Source organism: Branchiostoma floridae, chromosome 18, assembly GCF_000003815.2.
Source record: "Branchiostoma floridae strain S238N-H82 chromosome 18, Bfl_VNyyK, whole genome shotgun sequence".
Classification (NCBI taxonomy): domain Eukaryota; kingdom Metazoa; phylum Chordata; class Leptocardii; order Amphioxiformes; family Branchiostomatidae; genus Branchiostoma; species Branchiostoma floridae.
This window is the reverse complement of record NC_049996.1, coordinates 10,153,639-10,165,174: the sequence shown is the minus strand read 5'-3', so window position 1 is coordinate 10,165,174 and position 11,536 is coordinate 10,153,639. Positions and strand designations below refer to the sequence as shown.

General features: G+C 39.5%; 2 protein-coding genes across 2 annotated transcripts; one reads left to right on the top strand and one right to left on the bottom strand.

Annotated features, from left to right (window-relative positions):
* The first annotated feature begins 1,193 nt into the window (after nucleotides 1–1,193).
* Nucleotides 1,194–3,974, top strand: LOC118405873. The gene is made up of 5 exons (XM_035805686.1): nucleotides 1,194–1,283; nucleotides 1,579–1,731; nucleotides 2,490–2,587; nucleotides 3,074–3,204; nucleotides 3,571–3,974. Exons 1-5 carry the CDS (start codon nucleotides 1,234–1,236, stop codon nucleotides 3,703–3,705), a joined length of 567 nt encoding a protein of 188 aa, XP_035661579.1. The 5' UTR covers nucleotides 1,194–1,233; the 3' UTR covers nucleotides 3,706–3,974.
* A 1,121-nt stretch (nucleotides 3,975–5,095) lies between these two features.
* On the bottom strand, nucleotides 5,096–10,620 carry LOC118405872 (ubiquitin-like modifier-activating enzyme 5). The gene is made up of 12 exons (XM_035805685.1): nucleotides 10,332–10,620; nucleotides 10,065–10,110; nucleotides 9,718–9,807; nucleotides 8,715–8,824; nucleotides 8,321–8,407; nucleotides 8,022–8,106; nucleotides 7,553–7,657; nucleotides 7,226–7,353; nucleotides 6,442–6,577; nucleotides 6,072–6,150; nucleotides 5,683–5,798; nucleotides 5,096–5,239 (listed from the first exon to the last, which is right to left on the bottom strand). Exons 1-12 carry the CDS (start codon nucleotides 10,484–10,486, stop codon nucleotides 5,159–5,161), a joined length of 1,218 nt encoding a protein of 405 aa, XP_035661578.1. The 5' UTR covers nucleotides 10,487–10,620; the 3' UTR covers nucleotides 5,096–5,158.
* Between the last annotated feature and the right edge of the window lie 916 nt (nucleotides 10,621–11,536).

Genomic DNA, 11,536 nt, shown 5'->3' with positions numbered 1-11,536 from the left:
GGCTATCACTCTCCCTATGTAGAGAATGCCAGTCGTGCTGGTTCGTGGTGCTGTGATATAAGTGCTGCAAAGGCCTACTTGTAACCATGTATATACATACAGTTGTGGAACAATTAAATACGTCAGCAGACAATCATTACACGAAATTTACAAGCAGATTTTCCAGCTTAATAGATTCATACTAGTCTGGCCAATTTTCAAAGCCTCATACGATGCAAATTAAATGCATTGTAAAAACAATTAATGTCGAATGGTTCTGGTTTTGGATAACGGATTGTAATTGCCTATAGATGCATAATGCAATGTATATTCAATTGATTTTTTATTCAACCTGCATTACAAATGCTATTACGATTATGCCATTATAGATAGAAGAAATAGTAGAAACATTTTTCTGGTAACACCACAGACCTCCCAAATATCAGAACTTTTGCGAGTCTGGTATTGCTCTACACTTATTTCTATTATATGTATTGGAAATGTCATGACAAGTTTCACTGGTTTGTACCTCTCCTAAAACATGTTCAGTCCTCAAACTACCCTCCCAGCCTTCATTCTTTAGAGGGAAATATCAATCTTTTATTAAAAACCAGCAAAAATCAGCGCGTGCGCGGATGCTATTTTTGTCGCGTCCTTGAGCGAAAAGGAAACCTAACTAGAAGAATTGTAGTGAATCCTCTTATAGATTAGCTGGCCTTCGCCTTGTTCAACACATGAATTCATGGCCTTTATTACCCTTGTTTAACGCGTAAATCTATGATGTCATTGCTGCAGCTAATGTGAGGTCATGCCCTCTATGGGTGCTAAGCTTAAGCCTTTTTCATGCATGTCAACGTCCTACCTTGAACTTTGAACGAGGACATCAAGGATGCCATGACGGATTGCTATGGAATTTTTTTCTCCACTCATCCACTCAGACGTCCTACAACAGATCTGATATACCCCATCCTTCATGTTTATTCATGAGATGTCCTGCATGTCACTTCTTCTTGGGGCCATCATGACCTGAAGAAAAAGCGGACTTCATGCCTTCTCATGAATAAACAAATTCAAACATTACCTGTGAACACAGGGGCGTAATAGGCTTAAAGTGTTAAGAGTTCGCGTATCTTTAACGAAGCAATGTTGCACAACCTTCAATTCTATCTTCCTGAAACACGCGGCAGTCAGCTTTGTAAAAGCACTGATGTTAAAACGTGTACGACCAAAGCCGTTAAAAACTGTTGAATCAACATGGGGTGTGAAATGTCGACGGACGGACAGGCGCTCTCGTCAGTTATAAGGTGGGTAAAACGCTGATACTGTCAGTAGGTGTATGTATAACGTTACAGACGGCCTTGTCCTTGTCATAGACTTTCTTGGTTAGAATCGTTGATTTCTATCTGGCTGGCAAAATGTGCAGCTTTCTGCTAAGAGTTAGAGCTTGCATAACCGACGCACATACACTGCTTGATGCATTCTTTTCCAAGCACTTTCTCGACAACTCTTTCTTATTGCAAATTAGACGGTAGGACACTATACATGCTTAAATCTAAGGGTAGATTTTACATATATAATGGTTCCTATGTTATGTACCAGGAAGGATCGTTCAGAGTTGTACAAAAGCCCCGGTATCGGTGACAGAGAGGACTGGCGCCTTCCCCTGGACGCCTGGCAGAGGTTTTACCTGCAGAAGTCGTGGAAGACCGTGGCGAGAAAGTCGGACCAGGCGGCCAGGACCGTGTTTCTGAGGTAAGCACGCACCATGCATAAACAGCCTTTGTTTCTTTGTTTGTATTGCGTATTTGGTAAACAGGACAGGTTGCACATCCGGACAGATTTATTTCATCCACTCACATCTCTTTTCGATAAGTGTGGTGGGTTATTTAAGGTACTTGAGGCGTGGGTCTCCTCAAACAAGGGACCTCCATTCAACGTCAAGCTTTCAGAGGGACGGTCCTAACCGAAGATAGGTACTCATTTTCACCTGAGTGAAGTGAGGAAAGCCTTTCCCATGGGCTTATTTTTCTATGTATACCATGCTAGGGTTATTATATTCGTGCTACACGGTCTTGGTTTGTGTACCATAATATATCTGCCATTACAACACCAGTTATGTCTGTATAAGCCTATAGACAGCATAAAACCATTTCTAAGCTGCTTATCTCCAGTCAAGGATGCTGAGTCAAATGTGCCCGTCAGGACACGTTATTTATGGGCTAAAGCCGATTAGTTTATCACTAAGAAAGTTCCATCCACAAAGATGTTCATTTAACCCTGAAAAACATGTCAGATCAGCGATTTCATCGAAAGTCTTCCTCGTTGGATGTAAAATACATGTACCAGTAACGTTATATTACAACGTTTCAACTTTCAAACTGTTGGATCGATTTCATTCTCTTTAGCAAGCTAGTCCGATTCAAGTTGCCAGACCCAAAGAAGTTATGTTTTATCTAATGACAAAAAATATTCAATATTCAACTATGATGATTATACATTTGCCCTGACAGGATGCTGCAGGACAATCCAGGCTTGCGGCAGAAGTGGCCGAGAATCAGCCTTCTTACCGAGGAGGAAATACCGACAAGCCCTTATATTAAGTTCTTAGGTAAGAAGAACTTTTCTCCGCCATGCCTGTCCTTAATACATGTACCGAAAACCCACCCCATGTTGTACCATCATGTGCAATCCCTTTCATTGCTGCTGAAAGACCACTCATTTCCTATACTATCCTTAGCTTTAGTGCTAAAGGACCTGTTCAACCATATACAATCCCTTTCCTTGGTGCTGAAGGACTTTCCCCACCCTGTACTATCCTGCACCATCCCTTTCCTTGGTGCTGAAGGACCTTCCCCACCATGTACCATCCCTTTCCTTGGTGCTGAAAGACCATCCCCATCCTATACCATCTTGTTTAATCCATTTCCTTGGTGCCGATAGCCCTGCCCCACCTTCTTCTATCCTGTACCATCCCTTTCCTTAGTGCTGAAGGACTGTCTCGCACAGTATGATCTAATTTGCACGATTAAGATAGAAATCTTATACACATGTAACAACAATACAAAATGTTGTATGACGAAATGTTTTACCCCAGGTGAGCGCATCTTTGACTGCCTGGATTACATAATAGATAACCTGGGAGACCTGGATCACGTGATCAGTGAGCTGACCAAACTTGGACGCCAGCACTCTGACATGAACGTCATGACGCCGGAGGATGTGTGGGTATGTTGTTCCACTTTACAGAGTTTTTATTTAGGAAAAAAATCGAAGCATTCTAAGGCTTCCTGGCAGACAAATTACTGTCAGACGTGTTGCAGTTGAAGACCTAGTATAGTCCCTCATCAATCAGAATTGCGTTCTTGCCAGAGAATCTGCTCCCCAGGGTATTGGTGTGCATGGTCATTTCTTAGATCTCTATTTACGTTTTCTTGAATGAGACATTCAAGAATAGTTCTAGGTGTCTTAATATTTATTGTACTACGATCTTCAGTGCTCTTGGAAAATGGAAAGATTTCTTATGCAGAGCAAAATGGCATATACATGCAAAAGTTTATAGGCAACTTCTCCACCTTTCTCATTGCCTTACAGGCGATAGAGGCTGCTTTCCTCGCTGGTGTACAGGAGTGTTTGGAAGATCGCTTCACTATCAAGTATGAGGAAATCTACAGTCGATTCATCGTTTTTGTAATCGAGACGATGGTGATCGGATTTGACCCACATTAGCGCCTTTTGACATATCATCATTATGGTTTATACGTAATGAAAATGCTTCCATTAAAATAACATTAATCAAGCTGTAGATCATGTAATTAGTAAACCAGGGAGATGGCAAACCCTAGGAATGTCCCAAGGACTTTGCTTACACCAAACTTTGACAAATTAACCTACATTCATGTTAGCTTTGTAAGTTAATATTGTATAGCACATTTAGCATCACAAACAATTAGGGATAATCTATGGTTTGCAAATATATAATGTATTTGTAAGTACATTTGTATAATTTTATGGAGGTTCTGTCAGTGTGTTAAAAAATGTAGCATTTCAACAAAAAATCGTGTAGCGACAAGTACATGTATATTATCAATCATCGATGTTGCTACATCTGTTTCCATAATGGTAGTAAAACAGAGCTTAAATCCTGCCTAGTGCTTCTATAAAGGTGTATATTTGTTGTATATTGGTAGGATGAAGTTCAGAAGAACCTTTCACACAAGGTTTCCAACAGTTAAGTTGTTACGAGACATTCAGTTTCCTGTCAGATTTTGATTTTTTTATTTGATATCCTTTGTTTCAATACCAGAGAATCCGCAGTTAAGTCATACACTGCACAGAAGTCAGCCTCAGCATGTATAAAGGTAGCCATGCATCAAGTTAACTGTAAGGTAACTTTCCTCCAACACTCATTTGTCAGCATTTCAAGCAATAAGGAATGTTTCATGATGTAGTGTGTTTTTTGGAGTCTTAGGAGATCCATTTTCTATTCTCAACAAGACTACACCATAGTACAATGCTAAACTTTCCTCCAACACTCATGGATCAAATTCTAAAGACCACAGTTGCCTTCTTTGGGATCAATAAGACTTCATCAGTTCAACTTTTTTCTTTTCTTTTTGCTACTATCCCAGCATGCCACATGGGCAAAGTGCAACCCACATACATTGACTATCCTGTCAATGTTTTTCCCAATGTTTTATGCACAACATTGTTATGAGCTTTGTGAGCAGTCTGAGATACTTGGCACTTTGTAACAAATTGTACTTAGAAGCTGTGGGTTCTCAAAAAGTCTCTTGTTGCAAAGAGACTAGCAGTTATCAGCATACAAAAGTGAAGAAAGCTGTAAACATCTAAGTTTGATATGTTCATAGCAATTCTTTAACTATCATACTGTGTATTTTTGTAAGGTAGGTAAAGGTAAATGAAGCCTTTTTGAGGCCATAGGAACAGTAGGTTGTTGTTCACTGTGTCTTGGGCATGGTATTGGAAGGCAGAGCCCATCCCTCTCCTTTTATCTGTCCAACTTTTTTACACCTGGGTGGAGTACGTTATAGACTTACTTTGTATAAAGATAGTGATGTAAAGAGAGAACTGCAGGACACAAAATGGTAACTTTTTTGTTACTTTAAATTGTTCAACTTTTTTCTACCCACAATGCCTTGCTTCCTCCCAGAATGCATTGCTATATACTCTTCATCTTTGCCATGAGATCCTCCAGACTTTCCTGATCATCCACTGTGAGACCTGCAGCCCCCTCCTCATCCTGTGGAACAGAATAAAGCTTTAGTTGGCTGCACAGATATGTTTATGATGAAATTAGTGGCAGCTAAGCATGCAGATAGCCAGAGTGTCATTCTTGTTACATGTAGTTTACATGGGCTACCAGACTAGTTTGTAAGGGAGGGAGGGAGTGTTAATGTCAAATAAAAAAATAACGGTATCAACAATGAAGTAGTTTTGTTGATAGATTAGAACTTCTATGGTTTTGACTAAGCATACTTTAGATTTAACCATAAAGCACCTGCTCTCTAACAAACAAACTACACATGTAACAGAGTATGGGAGCCAAAGTAACTAGGACGGTAACTGGGCGTGCATGTAGAGTCAGTATCACTGAGTATGTAAGAAATATGCTTAACAATTTATTTATCTCACTTTCTCACAAAGCCTATGCATATTCAAAGAGAAGTACAAGGTGTAAGTCACCTCTTGTGTCATTGGTCTGACATACGCTACATGTACCCCTTCCACCAACTCTGGTACATGTCCATGTGATGCTGCTTTCAGTTCTTCTTCTGTTGTTTCTGCTACCAGCTCAATACCTGTGAGAGGAGGGAGTTCCTTTGTCTAATTACATCTCCAGTAGCAATTTACATCCTTCATAGAGTCCTTCTACACTCTAACATTCATTGTTGTAAGCAAGAGTCAGATATAATCTTGCTACATATCAGAGAATTACTAGCTAATGTTTGTGGACTTACAAACAAAATCAGATTAAGAGGTATGTGGAAGACAAGAGAAGAGACTATTATACATAACAACAAAAATAGAAAATGTTCTTATCTTTATACTGTTTGCTTTCTGCATTTACCTACCCCAGTCGTTAGCATCATGTACCACTTCTTCTACAGTCTCCTCTTTAGCTTCTTCTTTAGGTTGAGCTAACAGCTTTTCCTGCACAAGAAAACAAACAAACATACTGACTACTTGTAACATATCCTACATGGGAAAAGTGTATTATGTTGCTGTGAAGTCTTCATCCTTGAATAAAGTTCTTTATTTGTAAAAATTCTTAGAAATGAATGTTCCCCTATAATGATATAAGAACTACATTTGAGAGAATGATTTAATGTAAATCACCTTGTGTATTATTTGGAGCATGGATATACATAACACCATTTGAAAATTCAAACTGCTATGGAAAAAAGGTAGTACACAAAACGTACATTGTACCCAACAGCCTACCTGATATTCCGTCTGCAGTTTTGTACAGAATGAGTCATCACAGTTTGGGTTGGGCTTCATGGCCATGGAAGGGAAGAAGTCCTGCATGGCATTGTAGCCAAGGTAGTAGGTGACACTGCCAAACTCCAGCAGGTATCTGTTAGGTTTACAAAAATCATTTCTGTACCACAATACTACTACAATAGAAGCCAGTTAATGCCGCACACTTCTGTTAATTGCACCAAATACCAAAATCCTGTGGTGATGCAGTTCAGCTGCATAACTTTGCTTTGTTGCACCATTCTGATAATTGCACAAAATGCGCTGGCAAATGGAGTGTGCCATTAAATGGCTTCAACTGTACATGTAGTATCCTAAAACTCTCTCAGAACATCAAAGATAACTTTAAAATCTTTTAAGGGCAGGGAGTGCAAGGAATAGCATGGTACCCAGGCTACATCAACAAAGCCATCTTAGGTAGACTCTAACTTTTATTTGTTGTCAATTCCTATCAAGCAGATTTTTTAACTCTTAGCACACTGAAGTACATTTGTAACTGTTTGGCTACCAATGCTCTATTAGTTAAGGTTAAGCAAGGTAGAAGGTTAAGCAATTAAGGACAAAAGCAGACAAAAGTTAAGGCGTGTGTAACAGTTGCCCTTCCAGCATTTTGAATTATCAAACATTCAATTATCAAAAGTTTTTTTATGATAAACAACAGTGCCTACAGTGTCATTTTATATTCAAATAAGTAATATAGTTTGGTGTGCTTTGGTTCCAAAACAACAACAAGAGATAAGCTCACTTGAGAGTGTTCTGCACGAGGAATCCTGCCACAATGCCCATGGTGGTTGGGAGGCTGGCTGCACACACTCCCTCTCTCTTCAGGGTCTTCTCATCAATTCCTGATGCAACCACCAATGGTGGTGCACACTGCAAAACAGGTGGAAAACTCACTCATGGGCTCCTTGATTGGTTAGAAATGAGCCAATCAACACAACAGAATGTCAAATTAATATATCATGTTCTCTGAAGATATGAAACCTGATAATTCTTTGTGTTGTTGAGATCAATTTTCTGGATGCATGCGGCAGAAAACATTGAAAACATCAGTAAACAAGGCACTACTTACAGCAAAACATGCAGTCTCTCCAGGCTTGATCACCTGTATGTGGCCTGACACTGCATTTTCACTCACACCTGACTCTATCCACACCTGGCCTTGTTCATTACATGCCTGTGATACAAAAATAGAATCAGTAAACAATGATATAGCAATAAATTTAGAACTAGTAGAACAGAATTTTGCATAGAACATAGTTATCTGGTCCACTGTATGTATTTCTGTGTGTAAGTCATATTTTTGTTAGTTACAGATTGAAGACTTCAAAGCCTTTAAAAGGATCTCAAGCACTCAACTAAAATTTTCATTTGAAAACAGCATGCAATTGTGCCTCCCACTCAATAAATATCTTGTTTTACTTAGAAGTATCAGTAGTGTCTGAGTGGTGAAGCACTTTAATGGTACATGTGTTGTATGACCAAGGAGGTTAAAAAAGGACTTGGCAAAACAAAAAAGAACACTGTTGGTTGAAATGTACCGTGTTGATGGCCATTCTAGCTTCAAAGTTGTCCACACAGCTGAGAACTAGGTCCACCGGCCGGTCGCCTTTCAAATGGCCATGGCTGGAGAGGGAAAATCAAACAAATTACTGGTAACCAAATCTTACATATTCACAAATTACTGGTAACCAAATCTTACATATTCACAGCATGTAATTCTTGGGACAAATCCCCTCCATCAATACTTCATGGGCTATGTGATTGAATACTAGTATATTGTATCCACAAAAACATAACCACATATGAAATATCAATACAGCCACACTCTCTTACTCACCTTATTCTGTCCATAAAGTGCTGAAAGTTGTCTACAGTTGTGATGTTGTAGTTGTGTGTTTCAAACTCAACATCTGGATTGATGTCTCTAAAAACAAACAAAACTACATGTGTCAGACAATTATTAGATGCAGGATTACTCAATGTCACAGCAGTATGGTAACATTAAGACGTAGAATCGTAAAATCATATTTTGTAATGTACTTCAAACAATATAAAACACTCAGAGCAGTTTAACTGTAAAGCTGCCATCTATACCAAAGTACTAGTAGCTATAGTATTAATAGGGATGACCCTGTTTGTTTAACTGAAAATGTAAGAGTAGCAAAGCTGCATTGCACCATAAGCCTATAGAATAAAGAACGCATCATGCATGTATAAAATCCCCGGCTGACCTGAGAGTAATCTCAGCTGCCTGGACCTTACTGAGTCCTGCCTGGTGTGGTTGGAAGAAGAGTCGGTTCATGTTGGCCAGTTCTACCTTGTCATAGTCAAACAGCAACAACTGAAACACACAAAAAACAATAGAATATCTGTCAAAGAATGCCTGGAAACTTGGGTTCAGTTCATATCATTCTATGTTGTGCTATACACTCCTTCACAGATCCAACTGCTCATGCATCAAAGGATGAGGCCTTTGAATGTTTGAGACATTATTAACAACACTGGACATTGAACAACAGAGGCTGTATTTATCTGAACATGTATAAAGTATGGTGAAGTCAAGAACTGTTAACAAGTTAGGGGCCTTTGCCTTTGACGTGTACTTATACAGTCAAACCTGCCCTAGATGACCACCAAGGGGACCGGGAAAAGTGGTCGATTTGGCCAGGTGGTTGGTTAGAAGAGTATCGACTCACAACATGCCCAATGCTTAGTTTAAATGGTTTCTGCTGTGTTAAATGGAAAATAGCAAGCACACACGCGTGCATCCGCCACCATCTTTATTTTGAACATAACATTGTAATGGTAGTCAAAATCCGACGCAAACTAGCCAATTTTGGCACAAAATGGTGGTAGTTATCGTTGGAAATCGATGACACTTAAGATTTGAGAATTATGGGCAGAGATTGGTCCCAATTTTTGGTGGTCGCCGTCGCGTTGGCCAGGTGGTCATTGTAAAGAGGTCCCTTAATTTTTACGTCAATGGGGAAAATTTTTGGGACCGAGAAAAAGCGGTCGTAATGGCCAAGTGGTCGCTAAGAAGAGGTGGTCGCTTGGGCAGGTTTGACTGTACATGTCTTTATCTTAAAGGTGACATGAAACATGGCAACAATACAAGCCATGAGCCATGAATAGAATAGAATAGAATACAATAGAATGAAGACGTCATATTCTCAGAGCCTGTTATATCTCCAATGCCCATGACAGCTTACATAGATGTTACAGGTGCATTACCTTTCCGATCCCACATCTTGTTAACATCTCTGCAGTGACACTCCCAACTCCACCTACACCGACAATCGCTACTGTGAAATCACGAATTCTCTGCAAGAACAAAAGTAGTAAGCACATTTTAGATGGACTCTTTCTAAAGTACTAGTTTGTTGGAAAAAAACTTAAAAAAACTTATGGTACAAAGATTTCACAAACAGATACTACAAATGAATGAATAAATTCATTGATAATAGTAATACAGTAGCAAATAGTAATACATGGCACATCAAAATGCTTACAGAGGCAAACATAGCATATCAAAATGCTTACAGAAGCAAACATAGCATATCAAAATAAGGTGACATTACCTCATAGTTGTCAACTATCCCCATTCTCTTCAGAGCCATGAGCCGGCTGACATGTAGAAAAAAGAAAACAAATTTGATTTCAAGAGTTTGTCATGCCGACTTATTCTTAAGTCCACGAACTTTTCTCCCATATGGTCGATAAGATTAGTGTCCGTCGATCAAGTAAATGTCCATTTCTACGCTGCATTAGGCAGAACCTGTTGTCTTTTTGACTGGACCATGTGGCAAATGAAGTAAAAGACTTGTAAAAACACAGCATCGCCAAACCTGTAAGGGTTAGAATCCACAACCTCCGAGCTCATTTGGTCAATCTTCTTCCGCCCCCCTCCCCCATCAGTTCCTCCGCGATTTCGAGTCCTCTCTCGTTCCAGTTCTTCTTCCAGTTGTTTGACTCTGGTCTGCAGTTCCTCTACAGTAGCCATTATGTGCTCAGAAATAACTTAGATGCCCTATAAAGACTGTAATAACGCTGAAACGTGCGTTGCTAACAGACGAATTTTCCAGCGATGATGTCCACGTTTACTTCCGGTTTCCCAAGGTGCACAGCGAGACGGAACATTCCATTTTCATCGAGGAGGATGAGGTTTCAAGTTTCTAAAACTTTTGCCTCAACTTTCAAGTCGCGCGTTAGCTCGACAGATAGACGTTTTTATGGAAAAAACTTTAAAGTAGTGTTGGTGACACCCCTTGTATATATTTTCGATAAGATGTATCAAGTTGATATAGAAAGAGTGGATCTAAATAAAGTCAAAGTCAAAGAGTCATTACAGATTCAGCTAAAACGTGTCGCTTTACGTAAATAGGCAAAACCAATCAATATCTGGGCTTTTGCTTTGTTTTGTACATTTCCTTTGAGGTGTGCTTATTTTTTCAGCATTATTTCCTACATTGAACAAAACGCCGGAAAGAGATCTGCACACCAAATATCGTGTGTCACACATCTGCTTGAAGATTAGAAGCTGCTGCAGTTACACTAGAGATCGCTAGGAATCTGTCCCGAGACGCAAAATGAGATGCAGGCTAAATTTCAATATTTCCTATGCATATTCTTAACAATGGGAATCATGGGAGAAAGAGGCTGTCAAAAATCACCTACCTGACTTTTAGAACATGAAAAACTCACATTGGCAAGGTTGTCCGACCTCTGAAGAGTAATTTAACGACAAAAAAGGGAAAAAATTTACGGCGGAATTATATTATACGCCATGAAAACATAGGTGGGAGACCTTTTCACCCCCTTTCACTGCATGTAAACAACACCAAAACACCTAACTTCTAAGGCCTACTGCAACCACAAATATCACTAAAAATCTGTTTTTTCAACACAATATAGAAGCTACAACCCTTGCCTATAAGATGCACCCCCAAAATCCAAACATATCCCAAGAAAAACAATTTTACAGCCACTTTTCCCAACCCTACCTAAGCATTCTGAGGGCACTAAAACTGGGTCATCTGCGCAAGTCCGGAAA